General features: G+C 37.7%; 1 protein-coding gene across 1 annotated transcript in view; it reads right to left on the bottom strand.

The window, feature by feature from the left end:
• The window catches only part of LOC139949559 (E3 ubiquitin-protein ligase UBR5-like), a 75261-nt gene extending 54886 nt beyond the window's left edge, over positions 1–20375 (bottom strand). The window contains exons 1-18 of the mRNA XM_071947949.1: positions 20217–20375; positions 14584–14628; positions 14144–14225; positions 13542–13618; positions 12988–13107; positions 12226–12472; positions 11737–11833; positions 11403–11537; positions 10651–10868; positions 9249–9371; positions 8635–8745; positions 7131–7288; positions 6366–6477; positions 5499–5826; positions 4748–4878; positions 3628–3750; positions 1330–1441; positions 29–183 (exon numbers count right to left, since the gene is read on the bottom strand). Coding sequence (XP_071804050.1) covers positions 29–183; positions 1330–1441; positions 3628–3750; positions 4748–4878; positions 5499–5826; positions 6366–6477; positions 7131–7288; positions 8635–8745; positions 9249–9371; positions 10651–10868; positions 11403–11537; positions 11737–11833; positions 12226–12472; positions 12988–13107; positions 13542–13618; positions 14144–14225; positions 14584–14628; positions 20217–20278 — 2436 coding nt within the window. The 5' untranslated portion in view covers positions 20279–20375. The remainder of the gene's footprint in view (positions 1–28; positions 184–1329; positions 1442–3627; positions 3751–4747; positions 4879–5498; positions 5827–6365; positions 6478–7130; positions 7289–8634; positions 8746–9248; positions 9372–10650; positions 10869–11402; positions 11538–11736; positions 11834–12225; positions 12473–12987; positions 13108–13541; positions 13619–14143; positions 14226–14583; positions 14629–20216) is intronic.
• Positions 20376–20603: the final 228 nt, after the last annotated feature.

Genomic DNA, 20603 nt, shown 5'->3' with positions numbered 1-20603 from the left:
TGCATGCAGGCCAGGAAAGCCAACTTACCTCTCGTCCAGTGTGAATACGAATCAGATCAGGTGATTTGCCAAGGAAGGATCGAGTCTTTGTTGGGAAGGGACTTTCTTGACTTGGTCTACTTGACATCAACTCATATAATTGATACAGTAGACTAGATCGAACATTGACCAATACATGTACTCCTGTTAATAACAATAAACAACTTCAATAAATATAAAACTTTGATCTGTCTGTTGATATCTTCTTCAAGTCAATCCATTGCTATTTATATTTCCATTCTTGAAGCTTCCATAAGCCATTTTGAGATATGGCAGACACATTACTCTAACACTGTTCAATTTGGGTACATACATATATGTCTGTATACACCCAAACTGAACAGTGCACTCCTATAGTGTCCACCATACCTACAAAAAGGCTTACACAATGCATTGTACTAGATGTTCCCAACTCCATTTCCCCCCATTGCAAAGGGAAAAAGGTCACATTAACAATGTTTAAAATGGATTCATAAATACCTCAGACAGTTTCGCTATTCCTAATTGTAAAGCGCATTGATACAGTTTATTGTGAAATGCGCTATATAAGAACTTGTTATTATTATATTATTAATGGCAAATTGGTGGAGAGCGTGTCACGTGGAGGTGTTTAAACCGTTGATAATGACCAGTGTTTATAACCGATTGTGAGCGGAGACTTCGCGCTAGTCTTGATGCAAGACATTTCTTGTTACAGGCGATGCAGGTGCTGTCGGTGAGTTGGCCGCGCTGTGCGTGAAAGGAAAACCAGCGAATATGCACCAAGACTATACGGGCATGCGCACTAACGGAACCGGAAAACACACGCGTACGAATGTCGTCTAGTGCATGTAACATGTATACTGAACCTACCATGGAGGTGGAAACATACAGAGCTCAAGCACTCGGAAACGGATAAGTTTTACAGAGTTTCTTACTTTATTACGCCTTTTAACCAAAAAGGTATTTATGAATGGGAATCAAAGTGTGTTGAATTGGTTTTCAACTAGTGGTTTAAACACGCCGAGGCCTGGTTCTTGATAATTTACTTCCGACTTCGTCTCGGTAAAATTATCAAGAACCAGGCCTCGTTGGGATTAAACCACAAGTTGAAAACCTCTTCACCACACATTGATTCCCTTATTTAAAACAAACTTGAAAGATCCAAGTAAAACAATGCAGACCCAGCTTGTCAATATTTGCAAGGACAGACCTACCGGTCTAGAAAAAGGCAAGTAGGCTGTATTTACATTGACAATAACATTGACAATACAAACTTTCTTCCAAACTGTAAATGAACCAATGACTTACCTTGAAAATCAACAGATACTGCCAGAATCTTGCTGTTTTCAGGCAAGGAAAGTTTCTTAGGAAGACGCTGGAAGCAATCTGGTACCTTAGGAGCAACACCACCTTTCACAATCTATCCAGTTATGAACAAAAACACATGAAAACATTCTCATTTAATGTCATTTGTTAATTCTGGTTTTTAGGCAAGGAAACTTTTTTAGGAAGACGCTGGAAGCAATCAGGTACCTTAGGAGCAACCCCACCTTTCACAATCTATCTAGGCATATAGTAAAACAAAAGCACATGAACGCATTCTTATTGTTAATTCTGGTTTTGAAGCCAAGGACTCTAAGAAAAGCGAACTTAATCACTGTACTAGCCAAGATCCCCATGGAGAGAAGACAATGAAGGAAGTTTCACTTTAACGTGAGATAGCTAAACCCCAGAAAAATATTTCAAGGAAAACCCACGTAATCAGGGCCCAATTTCATGGCTCTGCTTACTGTAAGCAAAGGTGCTTACTGTAAGAATTGGTGCTGACAGAAGCAGGTATCGCTGCACTTGCGTCAAGCATATTTGACGGGTTACTAGGGAGTTTTTGCTTGTGCACCTGCGTGCTCAACATTACTAGGCATTCTTTGCTTACACAGCCACGCCTGTCAGCGGGTCATGAAAAAAAAAGCAGAAAATTGTTGTCCGGATTTTAGGCCAGCACTACGAACGTAATAAAAGGCTTTAATTAAAAACTGAAGCGTAAACAACACATTCAAAGAAACATAGGCCACAATTCTTACATGTAACAGTGTGTTGTGCATCCTTATTTTCAATATATTTTTGTAGCATTCCTTAAAGGCAGTGGACACTATTGGTAATTACTCAAAATAATTATCATCATAAAACCTTACTTGGTTACGAGTAATGGGGAGAGGTTGATGGTATAAAACATTGTGAGAAACAGCTCCCTCTGAAGTGACGTAGTTTTCGAGAAAGGAGTAATTTTCCACGAATTTGATTTCGAGACCTCAGATTTAGAACTTGAGGTCTCGAAATCAAGCATCTAAACGCACACAACTTCGTGTGACAAGGGTGTTTTTTTTCTTTCATTATTATCTCGCAAATTCGACGACCAATTGAGCTCAAATTTTCACTGGTTTGTTATTTTATGCATATTATGTTGCGATACACCAACTGTGAAGACTAGTCTTTGACAATTACCAATTGTGTCCACTGTCTTTAAGAAATAAATCCACAAGCGCAATGAGTCCTCGTCGTCAACTGACCTATTATATTTTACTTGTCTCCAAAAAATGCACATCGTACACATTACAACGTACGTCGCGTGGTGGAAAAACATGTGTGCCTAAGCTTGTCTCAAGGTGTTGGCTTTTTAGTAAAGCGCCCTCTATAGGCGCAATGGAACAATGACATTGAAGTACATGTAAAATAGACATCGCGCTAAACGAAAAATTAACAACGGCTCCAATGAAAGACCAACACGGAGCATTTTACTGGGTCTAGCCCCCGACTCACATGTCAAAATCAAATCGCATTTAAAGTGCTTCCCGATTCCAGGTTCGTGCTGCTTGATGATCTATTTCGGATGTCAAAAAAAAAGAAGATAAAAAACGGAACGGGAAAAAAGCGGAGCCCGCAAGAAAAACAAGGAACAGGAAAAAAGCGGAACCCAAGAAAAATGCGGACGGGAAAAATTCAAAAGAGCGGAAATCCGCTTTAAAGCGGAGATTTCACAGGCCTGCACAGCAAGCGTTGAAATTCAACGCTTGATTAAGTCATGGGTTTGGGACTGTACTGTAAGATCACCTTATTCCTTCTCCAGTTGCTACATATAACCAAAATACAATCATTTCAAACATAAAACTCTTTAAAGTTCCACATGCAATACTTTATGAGATAAACCATCCATTGTTATCTCATCGGTAGTCCCTAATAATAACAAGTGTTATTTGTTATGAAACAAACGCATTCATGACAGAATAACTTTGAGAAGTAATGTCACTCAAATGACTGTATGACTGTATACAAAGGAAAATAAACCCAAGAACCATTTTTGTGAAGTGTGCAGGGTTTGCCCTTAACTTTTTAAGTGGCTAGCCAGCAGGACCAGTTATCTTGTCATTTCACCAATCTACCAGCTTTTTCCTCTAGTCCATACTTTATACGACAGTGTTAGAAGGCTCGGGCCTTTATCACACGGCAATTCGCCCCTGCCTGTTTTAAACGGACGTGAAAGAACTATTCTCTACCCTTATATTCCCTTATTTTTAGCCAGCGGACTACGGGAGAACACTATTGTTTTACCTGAAGTTCATCTTTACGTAGAAGACGACAATCTTGAAGTAATGAGGGCACATCACAGTCACTGGTTACATCCGGTACTGGTTCTAGAGATGGAAACTTCACAGCAACATAGGCTCCATCCACCTAGGAAACCATGGAACAATCCCAGTATTAGAACTTGTATCTCATCAACTACAAAATACATCAAAGTGGTACTCCAATATTGAAAACCGTTTAGTCCAATACGTTTCTTGTTGTTCTGAGAGGAATATTAGCTAGCCTTTAAAACAAAACAAAATAAACAATCAACTAAACAGAAAAATCTATCCACTGCTGATGTTTTGAACTGTTTTAAGATCTTGTAGCTTGTATTTTATAATTCTAATGAATATTTTCAGTGGTTTCTTATTTCTTTTTTATTATTTCTTACTTGATGATGCCTGTTAGTGATGATTAACAGTTGTTGGTTATCAATAAATAACTAAATAAAAATAAATAAATATATGACAGTTACCATCTTAAACACTTCTGGAGAAAGTGCAATTGACTCTCAGGTAGTGTAACAAGCAAAGCTGAACTAACTGAGGTGTCTCTTGATTATGTAGATTGTCATTTATTTTTTATTGCTAAGTAAATCGCACGCCTCCCAAGTATTGCAGTTAAAATTTATTGTTCAGTCTTTAAAACAATGACAGCTTATTGCCACATTGTCAAGTGTTGTTTCAGAAAAAATTGTCATGCCAAGTGATTCAACGAAAGAGATCATTTAAGCAGGGCTGAAATTTGGGGGAAATCCACAAGGCCACAAGGGTTGTAACTCAACATATTTAATGGACCAGATTTTTTTAAAGATCAGATCCTAAATGAGAAAACAAACTTTGCGGACATTTTAACGTGCATTTGATTGCTTTTAAATCGAAGAAAAAAAAAACTGAGACAAGAGAAGGTTTACAAGTGTACTTCATTTCTCATAGCATTGAAAGGTAACTTATTAGACCAAAAGTCAACATTTGAACAAAAATTTCTTTCTATTATTTAATTGAAAAACAAAAGACCGTCTGACATAAATTCACACTAAAATCACTGGCCTTAGGTCTGTGATCTGGTGTAAAACTGGATTGCTGGTTAATGAGTCGCTTACCTTCAATACTCTACCAATAGGAACAGAGCGTATATCCTCCACAAATACAACATCAGTCAATGCCCAAACCTCAATATCAGGTTTCTCAACTTCTCTCACTGGAGATGATAGAGGGCGCTTTGTACCACGTCCTAACAAAATATAACAAGTGATTTGCATTGGGTTAAACAATAGTAAAGCAGGGTTTATTAGAGTTACAAAGGTGTCATAGCATTATAATAGTATACAGTGCTTGTATAGCGCTATTCCAAAGAACATGATCATAGTGCTTTACAATGATCATTATTATGATAGCTGTTAAAATTTAAAAATGGGTAGCAAAGATTATCCCTTGACATATAATAATCATAGAAGATTTTATATATATTTCTTATGTCAGTTAAATCATTAAAATGACTAAAACAGAGATAAGCTTGAAAGGATGTAAATATTCCTGAATGAGCTTGTGCGTCCGAGTTCCTGTTATTCTAGACCCAGAACCGCTCAGATGTTACAATACAGGAGGTTAACAGACTCAATGCATCACCAGAACCACAAAACTAATTGTTGGGACACATAGAGGACTAGTTCTCTCTCCCGTTGGTGATGGCTTTGCTTCTTTTGAGACAATCTTCAAATCAGAGGGAAGAAACTGAGAAATCAAATACAAGCTCAAAGTGTGCTGTCAATTCTCGTACAACATACCACAGAAAATGTACGCCAAATAAAAGTCATTTCCATAGTACACTTTATAACTAGATAGAGTACTCACGTTGAGCAGCAGGACTTGATACTACAATAATCTCTCCACTACTAGTAGACCCTGGTGAAGGAGGAGGTCCCATATCACCTTTAACTTCAATCTTACTCTCTACTCTCATTACATCATTCTTTACTTCTCCTCTCCCATCTCCTTTAGAATCCTCTTTTATGTCTGACTTGGAGTCTGAACGATCCAGAGAATTACGACGGATACGAAAGCGACATGTATCAGAAAGGTTCCAAGCTGTATCCATGAGCTGGCCGACCTTGGGTGGGTAGCTCTTAGTATTAAAAGCTAAGGCACCAGAGTGATACATAGGGCAGCTTCGTAGACACACCTGTACAAAATATATGGCATCACCACATTAGTCACTCATTTATTTATTCATTCATTGTTGGTTCCTTCATTAAAAATTGTCAAATGGCAGCCCAAGGGCTTGATTGCAGACATTTTGTACATCAAGCCAAAAAGATAAAACTGGACAAAAAAAACGACAAAAAATAAAAACAGTAAATGTGCACTAGACACATTTTAGGAATACAGGATTATTTCGAATTGCCCTAAAAGGAACTTATAAGTATGTACATTTTGGCAACAAAAAAGCGTCACTGATCCTGAACCTATTAATTTTACAGAAGAATTGCTTGTAGTGAAATTAGCGTCTTACAGACAATTCAGCTGGGTCTTTAAGAAGGAGCCAATGTGTGCAATGAGGCTGCCCTGCTAAGCATATTGCAAAACCAACTGTAGGCACAAAATGAATCTGATAATAGTGAAAGTCAATTGAAACCATTTCAAAGAGGAGGTGGTAAATAATTAAGACGTTTAACCAACCACAAACTGAAACCAATTGTTTTATTATACTGAAAACCTTACCTGAGATCCTACAGTGATACTGCCCGGGTTAGTAGCTTCTCTTTTCTTAGCTCTTGATCGTTCACGAGCTCTCTCTAAAACTTTCTTTCTGATTGATAGAGGTAAAACTCCCCTGAGTAGCAATAAATAAATACAGATTTAGACAAGATTCATCAAGTAGGATATGAAACTTTTTATGAGAGGTTTGCGGTAGCACTAAATCTCTTTTGAGTTGTGTTGGTTCTGAAAAGAACCAGTGGTTGCATCTCAAAGTTTTGGTCAGTAATGCTCTGATCGTCTTCAGGATAACGCTGAACACTACTCAAAAGAGATTTACACATGGTGCTACCACAAACTTCACCGAATTAAAGATTAATCGAAGAACAAACCTATCATTTAGAATCACTCATGTGAGAAACGACCAACCAAAATTTCAAACTTCTGGTAAGTCTTTGAACAGAAATTTTACTCTCATGAGGTACATCGACCGTTCTAACAAATTTTCCATCTGACTCAGGAGTTTTAGGAGATGGCAGTCGATGCAGTCAAACAGATACCTCAACTCCTTCATACCATACACTGTCCCGTCTACTGAATGATCCGCCCAGATGTTTATTAGCCTCTGATAAGATGTTATTTTTAATGGATCTAATTTATATTCAGCTGATTTCTGATTGTGTGTAATTATTTAGTGTATTCAATATCTGCAGAATTCAATATTTGCAGATATTTCTTACCACCAAAAACTGAATGGAATTGAATACAATATGTGCAGATAATTCTTACCACCAGAATAGAGTTCCATTTTCCAGCCAGGCACAGGTGTAGAGTGGACAGGTATAGACAGAGTTGATCTTCTCTCCATGTAACTCATTGAAGTATGTAGCAGCATGCTCCAAGCGTGATGCAATAGGGGAAAGGGTCTCATCCAATAGAGTAGCAATCTGTGTTTACAAACAAAACTAACTTAACCCAAGAAGTCTTGATGGCACTCTGTATGTCATATTGTTGTTAAAATGCGACAATGAAAATATAAGTAGGATTTGAAACTTTGCATGGTGGAAATACGATATAGAAAGGTTTGAGGTAACACTGCCAATACATGGTGGTGTTACCGCAAACCTTTCTATAATGAAAATATACAAATCCTATTATACTGAACCTATACCCACTTTATATAAACCCTGACAGCACTAATGTACAAATATCAAACCTGCCAACATTGAAAGTCAGAAATAGGAACACCTCAAGTCAATCCACAAGTCACCTTGACAGATCTTGCAAAAAGTCAAATTATGTCTCTTTCTTCATCTCATTACACCTAGAAATTGTTGAATGTATTTCTTGCAAAAATTCTGTAACTCTTTTGGGGGATTATTCCTACCCATCTTGCTTTAACAAATCAAGTAATATTATTTGCATCTCAGAAGAAAGTTTCTCTATCTCAAGTCAACCATCTGATTGTTACAAAATGGTGGCACAACCTGAACTAAATGGTGCATCCTTGCATTAAATTTCTCCAATTGTCGGTGGAATAGCACCCTTTTTCCCTCCAGCTTTCAGAAATTAAATCCTTCTATTTTTTGGGTGGTTTTAAAACTTAGAATTGGGAAAATTACAATTGACCCAGAGCAGTTGGCAGGTATGAAATACAGATGTGCAAGTTTTTACATAGTTGTACCCAGACATGCCATACATGGATGCACCTACACAACTTCATAAAGTAAGGCAAGTTACTCATCCAGTCAATATCCAGGCCCAATTTAATAAAGCATGTTAGCACAAAAAAAACAATTACCAACCAGAACCCCTAACCACTAACAGTTACGACTGCGACATGCAACAGCTTTATGAAATTGGGCCCGAACCTCTAGAGTACAGACATCACTGTATTGAAACAATAGATGAGTCATTTATTTCAGACATTACTCAGGGTATAACAGTGCGAGGACCAGGGGCCAATTTCATAGAGCTGCTCAAGCAAAAAATTTGCTTGAGCATGAAAATAGCTCGCTTGTTTTACACATTCTACTGGCCAAAATGTCATGCCATATACATTGCTTGTGACTGGTATTTAGCTGTTGTTTACTAAGCATAACAATTGAGTGGAGTCTTGGTCGGTAATCTGATTTTACTAAGCATGATTTTTTTTGCTTTAGCATAATTTTGTGCTTAAGCAGGTCTTTACTGCGTGGCAATGACCGGTATGGTGGCTGGCGCTGTTAACGGACCGAGCCGAGTCTGTAAACTGTCCAAGGCATTTATTACTAATCAATCAGAAGGTACCTACCTTTCCTGACTCAGTGACAAGTACAGCTTTCTCATAACATGCAGTAATCTGAACCACCTTCTCACCAAGTAGACCTAACGTTGCTGCTTTAGGATGCTGCATGTTTAAGTTCTGAAAATGAAAATCAAGAAATCAATCTCTTTATTCTAAATAAACCTGATCAACTGTTCTAAACCGACCCCAAATTAATTCTTCTCACAATAAATAGAAGGGACAAATATCGGAAGAAACCAATGTTTTTCATCCTGTAATCACCTGCTTTCTATACAAAAAGATCTTTTTAAAGATGGCATTAGTCTTTATTTGCGAGTATCTAAGCAAATATGAAATTTTGAATATGAGTCTTTAGTAGAGTGTTCTTTGCTCTTGATGAAATGAAAATGATGAAAAAAAAACACAATGTAATTATGCTACATTGCCCATTTGTAAATCAAGAATAAGAGGGCAATACTTTTGCCAAAGAAAATATAATGGTCGCTGTTTTTTGGGATGAGCAAACTTGTTATTACAGCATGCCTATTAGCTGTGTAGCCTACTACTGCCAAACAGCACACCACAGCAACAAAAGTTAAACGACTTTGACAACTAAGACGAAAGAGCTGAACTGTCCTTACTTCTGGTTTTCTGTATGGTTCTGGATCATTCCATTTCCACTGGTAGAGTTGACCATTCACACCCACTGCAAGTAGCTCACTGTACATAGCAGAAATATGGGTGAATCGGCATCCATCTCCCCCCTGTACAAAGAAATGGAATCAACCAATTAGCAATACATATTTTATCTTGAGTCTTAGGCCGAGTCCGAAACAGCGACTTCAGCTACAGCTACAGGTAGAACAGCACGTCTGCCAACCTCGTTCCCAGGGGTGATCGATCTCGCCGCGCCATTTTTTCCCAGCATGCCTTGCTCGATCATAACCCCTGGAAGTGTAACTCCAAAATATCCAAATATAAGGGATATTACAATTAGTCCTGTGGTTGATCCGTTCTGTGTTGGGTGTTAGACTCGCACACGCTGGATGCGCTGTGTGTAATAAAAGTCATAAACTTGCCTTGGCATTCAGTGTTGCGTGACAAAAAACGTGAATACGTACATCTTTATACGCACGTGTTTCGGTGTATAGATCTTTTTGAAGACGCACAGCGTTTCATATTTTGAGCGTATATATGATAGCCAATCAAAGACACGGATCGGAGTTTCCCTCCCAGGGGTTAGAGACGTACGCAGAGCTAGCGGGTGATATAGTGCGCTGCCCATGGTAGCGAGGTTGCACGTCTGCCTATTCTTCAAAACTGACAGACCACTGATCTAGCTGTAGCTGTAGTCGAAGTCGCCGTTTCCGACACGGCCTTAAACTAATTCAGTCAGGAAAATTGGACAAAGTCTACACAGTGTAATTTCAATGATGAACAACAGAGTGTCTTCACCAAGTATAAGATGGAAGGGTTTCTGTTTAAGATAATCAGGAAGATCAGTATATAAAATGTCTTTGAAGATGAAAGACAAGTCATCTTGTAGCGTGTTATGGCCAAGCAGTTTAGTGCATTGGACTCGAGTTCTGGTTGCCGAGTCAACTGAATGTGGGTTCAAATCCCGAGCAAGACATTGAGCAAGACTAAATTGCTTTTCTTCACCGAAGGTGAATGGGTACCCATAAGGGCAGAGATGGCTCTTGCGACTCATTTAGCTTAGTACACTACACCTTTACCAGCACAGGCTGTATACTCCACAGGGAGCTGAGATGGTTTAAGGAATGAAATATATAGACCAGTGACCTAGGGTAATAATGTGCGAAGCGCAATGATCATTGGTTTTGTGCTACAGAGTAGATCTTACAATACAATACAATACAATACAATACAATACAAAACAGTACAATACAGTACAAAAAGGCATTTGTATACCGCTATATTATTTAGATCACAGCAGTTTAATGATACACAATGACTCAAGAAAAATTAAGGAAATGAAAGGAAGGGAAAACAAATGGGCACGGCACAATATCTTAAACCAACCTTTTCTGGCCACCATTCTAGCTCATCACCAACAGCTAATGGACTCTGGCTATGTTGAGGTGGGATACCTTTCTTTGTCTCCTGGTTAGCTGTAGCATCTACTCCAGCAGTCTTATAACTACCTGCACTACTAGCTGCATCGCGTAGAGCACTATCCAACCAACGTCTATCTCTAGCACGTAACAAAGGATCACGCTCATTGGATTCCCTGTCACGATCTGATTCAATCAATCCAATAAATCAGGCATTTAGAGACTCCTCATTAGTAATAACTTTCTCTAGCACGTAATAAAGGATCACGCTCATTGGATTCCCTGTCACGATCTGATTCAATCAAACCAATAAATCAGTAAACAGTTTTGTCCAAGGCCCACACTTTGTACATCACAACTTCTATATAAAATAACAAACCTGTGAAAATTTAGGCTCAATCGGTCATCGGAGTCGGGAGAAAATAACGGGGAAACCCACCCTTGTTTCCGCACGTTTCGCCTTGCCATGACATGTTTAAAATAAATCCCTAATTTTCGATATCGAGAATTGATATTGTTTTAATGTTTTCTCAAAAAGTAAAGCATTTCATGGAATATCATTTCAAGAGAAGTCTTTCACCATTACCTTTTGTAAACCCTGTAAGTTATTTGTAAATCTGTGAACTTTTAATTTTTTTTCTGTACCGAAAGTGTCCAATGGCTTTAAGTATGGTTATGAGAATATCTATCAATCAACGTCGTCCGATGTCTAAGACTTACCTCTACTTGAAGACGCTCTCGATCTAGCTCGAGATGAAATGCCAAGAAAATCTTCAGAGAACATTGCATCTGCATCAATGATGACACTTGGATGATCAGAATGAATACCTCCATCTAATAACGACATCAAGTCATCTGAAGACACAAAACAACAATGACATATCATTAAAATGTGTATTTTTTTCCGTAATGAAATAATTCATATTGAGTTACATTTAACTAACACATCTTTCACCTTTCTATAAAAAAATATCTCAATTTTATTCAAGTTGATCTTTAATAAGCGTGGCTGGGAATTGGGAAGTAACAATCTTAGCCTTGTTCCTGGACTTACCTCCACCTGAGATGTAGCTATCTCCTTCTTCTTGATCATCGCCATCCTCATCATCTCGACTCAGTAGGTTATTAACAGCAAGGTTAACATCAAGATTCTGTCAAAACATGATTTAAGATTATTCCTACTGAAATTAACAAAGCCTATATCTTGTCACTTAAGTAAACCCACCCTGTTAAAAGTTGTGATTTCAAGGGAAAACATCAACATTCCCAATGCAAGAATTACACCATTATTAATGATCCTCAATGGTCTGACATTACATGAGGCTTCCAAATGGCATGGAAAGGGAGTCACATCTTAGGGTCCAGCAACTGTTATACAGGCACATCAACACTTACATAAAAATGCTTCAGCCATTAGGCTTGAATTCTTCTTCATTAAAACAAAGTTTTACACCCATAAACTGGTAAGTCAACATTAAAAACAAGTATGGCAGAATGCCAAGTTTCAAGCAATATTGATCCTTGATTAACCAACTTGACTCACCGTACGCTGTAGCTCTCTAATGATCACACCTCTGCTCTTTCCCTGGAGGACCATCTGAGCCTGAGACACTAACTCCTCTGGAACAACAGCAGCTGGTACCACAGGTCGTGACCCTACAATGACCCCACCACGACCTCGTGATTGAGTTCGCATAATACGACCTCGATTGCGAGATGTTGCAGAGGCAGTTGTAGCTGCACTCATTGTGGTACGACTGGCTGCTGGTCGGCTACTAGTGATCCATTTACTGTTGGAAGACAATAATGGATTTAGAACCTCGGGAACAGTTAACTGTTCATTTTCTCAAAACTCAAACCTGCAAGGTCAAAACAATGCCAAGCACATGAAAATCTTGCTAAGCAGAAACAGGTTATCAGCCATTATTACATAAAGTTTACAATGTTGGGCCTGTTGCTCCACTCATTTTTGGCTCAGCAAAGAAATTTGCTAAGCCGCATTTTCTGCTAAACAGCTTTATGAAATTGTCTCTCAACCCTCATCAATTTGACTTGTATGAGTGCACATTTCTATAATAAGTGTTCAAACATTACTTTATACTGAGACAATTTAGACTGTAATGGGCAGACCCAAATCTAGGTTTAAGTAGCTCAGTCATTTACAACCGGTTCTAATGTGTCTCTTGTATCAAGGACTATTAAGATTTGTTCCACAAAAGGACAACAGTAAGCCCAATGCCCAAGGCAATAATTTATTCTCAGAAAAATAAAAACTAGATTAGGCGTGTGAGGTAAATCTACTTACGCTGTTGTTGATGAACTGGACGGTTGTTCACCGGAATTAAGTAGCCATGGATTAGTCAACCCTCGGTTTGCTGATGATAAATTACGAGCTGCTGAGGAAGTGGTAGTCTTTGTTTTTGAGCTGAGGAAGTAAACAAAACCAGTAATTATAAAACTCAAGCCGTACGCTATACAATAAGACATACCAACAATCATGGGGTGAAGAAACCAATGGAGAGCAGTCATCAGCAATGCTTGGGTTTGCTGATGGGTTTGGTTTACTGATGTGTGAAAAGCACTGTATACTCGGTTCTTTCCAGAGTCCTGTTAAAAAAATCCACAGGCATACTTGGGTCGGATTCGAACCAATGACCTTTGCCATTCTAGAGCAGATGTCTTATCAACTAGACAGTGGTCTAGTCGTCTCAGTGGTCTAGTGGTCAGATATCTGCATAGGTTGTGGGTTCAAAACCCAACTGAGTAAAATCATGGCTGTGTTTTTTCCATATAAGTGAGCTTTGACATTACAACTAATAATTGCAAATTGTGTACTTTGTCTTTATGACCAAGACTAACCTTTTTGGAGGCTCCACTTTACCAGCTTCAATCTTGTCTGGGTTGATGTGGAAATGTAGACGACATATACGACCATCCTACAAACAAAAGTGATAAAGTTACATATCATTATATGTGAATTTTATTCTGTAGATGATATTTATCTTGTCTGAAAGCAGGTACAAAGCTAAGTGAAAATGAAATGTTGAACTACTCATTCTCTGCTGAGGACCAAAAAAATGAAACACTCTTCCAAATCACATCAAGGATGCTCAGACCATTCATACTTTTAAGAAACTGCTCAATTGCTCTCTTTTTCAACAAGTGTATTGTAAATTATTTCATGTAACTGTCTTTATTGCCTTTGATTATTTTCTGCTGATTATGGGGCTATTTAAATGTCTTCAGATTGATTGGTTGTTAAATTAGTAATCCATACAAGACTCATAAAGAATAAAATGCTACACAAAACTAAACAACTGAATGTGTGTTCCTATTAATATTAGTCGATTTTTGAGTCAACACCAAATGAATTAGAAAATAAATATGATATTGAACTTTTTTTAGAGTAGAGTTAATGATGAAGAGAATATAGGAACATATTACTATAATAATTGACTTACCTCCAGAAGAAATGCTGCATGGTTTGGACCAACAACCACTGAATTCACAACTAAATGTTTGAGTGACGGAACTCCAGTAATGCTATAGGGAGAAGAGAAAATATGTAGAATATCATCATGTCACTTGCACAGCACACCATGGAACCCCTATGGGAATAGTTCTTATTGTCAGTATGTGAGTCACTCTTCACTATTCCAACATCTCTCTCTGAGTCACAAACTTCAAAGATCAATGCTACCTATTATGAAACACAATCTTGACTTTAAATTAGGTCTTTAAAGAAGGCACTTAAGATACAGATACATGTACATGTATTGCCTAAAATTACAATTTTCTTTAAATCTCTGGTAAAAGATCCAGCTTATCACATTTTGTTAAGCTTAGCCTGAGATGGTTTAACAAATTAATTGGAATGTTTAGTCTTGAACAAGCCTCCTACCTTGCAGCTGGTTGACGACGGATCTTCTCTGAAAGCTCTCTCAACCTTTAAGAAATAAATAAAGGAACAGTCAATGGCAGTTTGAAGTAATTTGATATAAATTTGTGCCTACAACCTTGAGAAAGAAGCGCACATTTTATGTCCTAAACATGACAAACTGACAGATTTAGGACTTGAAAATATTCAAAAACTCAATATTTTTTTGACATTGAAATCGCCAGCGTCACTTTTTTAAGTCTCGAAATATCGAAAATTTTGACTAATCCAAAATTTTGATGTCACAAAACCCTACCTCCATGCAAAAAACAGGCATGCAATTCTTCAGCGGAATAAAATACAGAAAATAATGTCCCATTGATCGCGTAAACTGAAGAATGCCATCGAGTTTTGTCCCTTGTTCACGTTCATCTGGTTCCGGCACCCGCATCCCCTTATACAACCAGCAATAAAACACAAAGGAGCCAGACTTTGTAGAAAATAGTGTAGTAAGGTATGCTGTACGAGGAAAATTGTGTAAAATCTCATAGAGCCAGACTGTGCATTTACAGTGTACATGCATGCTGAACGAGGAGAATTGTAAAGTTTGTGTTCACGTCTTTTCTTCGTCGATAGAAAAAAGAAAGACATAAACTAGAGCTAAATTGCATTTGTGCACAAATGCAGAGCTGTTTCGTCAAAAAAAAATTCAAATTTCTCAACCGAGTTTTAAATTTGTTGGGTATTCAAAGCAATTTGCCCAATGTGGCATAAATAAAAAAATAATTTGGATTAAACCATATTCAGATAGCAATTTATGTGTTAAAGGTGCAAAAATTGAAAAAATCATAAAAAATCATATGATGACGTCACGTCATCATGACGTCATTTCACATTTCACAAGAACTTGTCAATATCCAACAACTTACCAAGTTTCAACATGATCGCATAATTACTTAGGGAGTTATATTAGTTCAAAAAGTGCACCTTTGAGGCAAAGTCACGTGACCCCCGATGACGCCATAAATCTGAAACTTCACACATATGATGGCTGCCTGACCGTAAGCATGTGTGTAAAATTTAAAGTGATTACAAAAAACTTCACCACAGACATCTTCAAAAAGTCCATTTTGAAGAGTTTTCAACCTGCCGCTGGAGGGCGCTGTTGCAATTTGTGACGTCATCAATATTTTTTTTTAACTGCCCACTCTTGCCAGGCACTAACATCGTTAAAAGCAACTTCATATCTTTTGCCAATTTTGAATTAGAGGGCCACTTCCGGTTTCGACCGGAAGTAGAGGTCATGTGAGGTCACGCACACAAAACAAAATGAAGACCTAATTTATCCCTCCCCAATCCCGCAAACAGAAACCTACGGTCTCATGTGGCTGATTTGTTATAAATTTTCAAACATTTAACATAAAACACCTTTAAGATGACGTCACGTGACCGGTGATGACGTCATCATGACATCATTGCTTTAGGATCATCATTGCACCATAACCTTCGATCCCTGAAAGTTTAATTGCAATTGCTCTTTAGGAACTATGCAAAAAATTGCGAGTACTGAAACAGACAAATAAAAAAAATAATAAAAAAAACTTTAACAAAAACAAGAGCTGTTTCGCTGCGCTTCGCTACGAAACAGCTAAAAACGGAGCATGGCGGGACAATTTTAAGCGTGAAGGATCAAGATTAATATCGAAAAGAAATATAAACTCTATTAAACTGTCGTTTTAAAGAACTGTTTATAGTTGGCTTCATCCTGAGTCCTGACTAGTGCTGGGCGAATAGTGAAATTTTGTTATTCGGATACCGCTGGCCAACTATCCGAAATTAACCGGATATTCGAATAGTTTTTTTCGCCGCTAGAGGGCGCTATTTAAAAAAAAAAAAAAAAACAGCGCCTATTTAAAAAAAAAAAAAAAACGAACAGCGCCTCTAGAGGGCGCTGTTCGTTTGTGAATGAGATCTTATGGGCGGATTGATATTAGTTTTAGACAGTGTCACTCGGTTCATTCATAAAAATGACCGGATCTAATTTAAAGATGGCGATTTGCTTTTTCTTTTGATCGTGATTGACTCTACTTGAAGGAAAACTTTTGTAATCTTTGAACAAATTACGTCAGAAATGTCATTGTTTTAACTCTTTACGGAGGTAAGCATAGTTAAATACTTAATATATGCTGTTTTATGCTGTCTTAATAGAAGTTTCATAAGGATTCAGACAAAACATTCATATCAGTTGTCGCCCGACGTCCGCGGATATTCGGATATTAAAGAATATCCGGTTACTCGGTTGTAATTACAGAATTATCCGGTTTGTGAATAGGTATTTGCGCCCTATGCGGATATCCGGTTAAGAAAAAAAAGGCATTCGCGGTTACGGATAGGAAAACCTATTCGCCATTAACCGGATATTCGAATAATTCGCCCAGGCCTAGTCCTGACAGGGAAAAACTCGATATATCGAGTATACTCGATATTGAATTTTCGATATATCGGTTATAAAAACAACTGACATCGATGGACGTTAACCTCCACATCACCCATGGTCTATATTTAAAAATGATCTATAGCAAATAATAAGCTTGGGCGATATCACGATATTATCGAATATCACGATATTAATTTGGAAACGATTTCGATATCGGATGGATTTGGTTTTAATCGAAATATCGATATATCGCGATAATTGCGATATATCGCGATATCGATTAAATATCGTGATGTATTTGCTAGCTGAGACATCTTGCACCCCATAGGTTTGGAGTAAAACCAGAATAATAGGTCATTAGAACACCTCTCTTATGCCATGACTGTCTCTTCTACAACTTTCACTTGGAGTTTGAAGACTGATGATGTCAAATTTAATTAATCGCGATTATATCGAATATTGCGATATATTGTCGGCGATATATCGTGAATAAAATAAATCGATATCGCCCAAGCTTAGCAAATAATAAATCTAAATTTAATCAAAGAATACTTTTTCTATAACAGGAGACATAAATCAATTATGTGGTAGAAAGACTTGCTTGCACATTAAAACATGTCCTGGTAAATGCATGCAAAGATACGCTTCATATTTTATGTTCATATTAACAAATGTCAATTCCTTCTAAACTGGACCAGTCCAAAATGAAGCCTAGAGAAGTCTAAAGAAATGTGGTACCTGTAATTACTCCAGAAACTGCCTAAAAGATCAACATTTACATGTATCTAACTAAGCTTGGGCGATATCGATTTATTTTATTCACGATATATCGCCGACAATATATCGCGATATTCGATATAATCGCAATTAATGAAATTTGACATCATCAGTCTTAAAACTCCAGGTGAAAGTTGTAGAGAGACAGTCATAGCATAAGAGAGGTGTTCTAATGACCTATTCTTCTGGTTTTACTTCAAACCTATGGGGTGCAAGATGTCTCAGCTAGCAAATACATCGCGATATTTAATCGATATATCGATATATCTCGATATATCACGATATATCGCGATATATCGATATTTCGATTAAAACCAAATCCATCCGATATCGAAATCGTTTCCAAATTAATATCGCGATATTCGATAATATCGTGATATCGCCCAAGCTTATATCTAACTGGTGGAAAGTTAAACGTTATGTAACAACTGGACATATTATGCACAGTAATGTGCAAATGTGCTTAGTACCGGCGCCGTAGAAGAATATCCATTCTATATTTGCTTTCTCCCCAAGAGCATTTGGGAGGCTAATTTATTCATTTATCTGTGACAGACCCACAATCTTAATATAATTTTATGTGAATGAAGAAAAAAATGGCAATCCACTTTCAGTTTCATTTCACGCCTATTCATTAATCATTGTCCTTTTTGCTGTTTCCATAGTTAATTTTGCTTTCATTTCTTTTTTGTCTCTTCAAATTATGTGAGGCTTCTTTTGTCCACCTGCATGTACATTAAGGCCATAGATATATCAACAAAAAATTGTTGATCGTCCTTTTTTTTGTGGATGGGAGGAGGGAGGGCAGATTTTATTATTTATTTTTTAACAGCTTTGTTGACATGGTCCAATATGAAATAAAGAATAAAGAAATCCTTACAGTCACTGTAAAACATAGGGTCTGTGCATTTTTGATGTTTTCAGTTGTTTCTTCAAACCAATTTCTCCTAGATGACATTTTTGTAAACATTTTTGAAAAGCTAAAAAGCAGTGTAGCCAAAGCAAATATTAGAGTAAGTGTTCTTGCTTTGCCAACATGAATGAACACTTTTTCAAACCTATACATTTTGGAAAAAGTATCAGCCCAAAAAGATTGTTTTTTTAAAAATGATTTAAAAAAATAATAAAAAATAAAAATGGGGTCAGGGGGTTTCGAACGGTCAGAAGGGGGGACGATCAACCAATTTTAAGTTTGGTTTTGAACCTGCACTTACAGGTCTAAGGCCGACTCTTTGTTTGAATTACCCGGAACTTGGAGCTTCAATTTGAAGGCAAAGACACCAAGGATTTCTTTCTTATCATTAGCTTTAAACTCAATGCCAAGTTGCTCGGCTTGGGAGATCATGAAAAGAAAAAAATGTTTTCCTTCCTCTTTTTTCTTGTTCAACCATTTATTTTGACAGCCTGTGTTTATACTGAATAGACACAGTAACTGAAATTCTGATTTTGAATAAAAATACGATCACCCTACTCCTAGAACTTGGAGGTTCTTTTTGCTATCGTCTACAGGAACAAGAGACAATGGCAGAACGAATCTCATTTCATATAGCTCTAACTTCTAGGAATACAATCACCCCAGCCAAACGTTTGTGGCTCCACCGTCTTTTGAATGTTTCCTATCTTTTCGAACATCTCCTTCCATGACGTCATCGGCCAGCCGAGCTTTGGGCGGAATGTGTGGAGCGCGAATACAAATCAACGGCTATTTTATGTGAATTAAGCTTGGGTACTTTTTCGTGAACTACGTAGCGCAATTGCGTAAAAAGTAGCTTAATTCACATTAAGCCGTTGATTTGTAGTCGCGCCCTCCAGGCCCACACCTCGGCAGGCCTATGCTTCATGCTGATTGGCATATTCCAAGATGGCTGCGCCGTGTACAAATCAAAGAAATTAGAGTCGGAAAAAAGGTAGCAAAAGTTGTTAAAAATTTCTTTTGAAAATTTGATTTGACTATTCAAAACACAAAGCAAGTTTTAAGAGCTAGATGAACACAATTCAGCCGGTTTAAACTGTCGAGTCGAGTGGCTCGTAGGGGAGGCGCCAGAATTCAACAATTTTTGTTATTTCTTAGCTGCATAAGGAAATGGTATGGACGTATGGCTAAAGATTCAGCTAGCCTGCCCTTGGCGACACACAAGTGGGGCTAAAAATAATTGTGTAATTCCATCCGGGCAGGCTCGCGAAACTGGAAGGAAGAATGGAAGACAAACTTAACTCGAAAAACTGTAAGTAAATCTATGACTTTGGTCTCTTATTTTTATTTTTAAACCCCTGCATTTTTCACATTCAATTCAACTATCGAGGTAGAAATAGTATCAAGTGAAGTCTCGTGAAATGAAACTGTGAACAGTCTGTCTATCGAACAATGTCAATGCAGTCTGAGTCTGACAATACTTTTTAGACGGCGGCAGGCTACCGCCGGGTAAACACATTTTTCCCTTACCTATCGTTGAGCTCTTCCTCTGAGCCTGGGAGTGGATGTACAACAAAGTGTATCGAAGCCATTTCGACAGAAGTTGTACCATTTATGGTGGTTTAGAGATGAAATTATGAAGAAATCTAACTCTTAAAATTACAGGCACGAAGGCCCCTTAACTCACACAGTTCATGATACTTAGACATATTACACTGGTAACCGTGATGTCACAGACATCCGAGTTAACTTTTCATCAGTGCGGGTACCATTGAATGACCGGCTGCTTCTTTATCACCTCGTTCTCTAAAATCCTCGTACCCGACTGTTGAAAAAATCCTTTATTCCTCAGGAAAAAATAATTTGTTGAAGTCCGCTGCTCTGAACACGTGCACAACTTGTGAACAAAATACAGGC

The sequence above is a fragment of the Asterias amurensis genome, chromosome 17 (assembly GCF_032118995.1).
Source record: "Asterias amurensis chromosome 17, ASM3211899v1".
Classification (NCBI taxonomy): domain Eukaryota; kingdom Metazoa; phylum Echinodermata; class Asteroidea; order Forcipulatida; family Asteriidae; genus Asterias; species Asterias amurensis.
The sequence above is the reverse complement of the archived record's forward strand: the minus strand, read 5'-3'. Positions and strand labels throughout refer to the sequence as shown.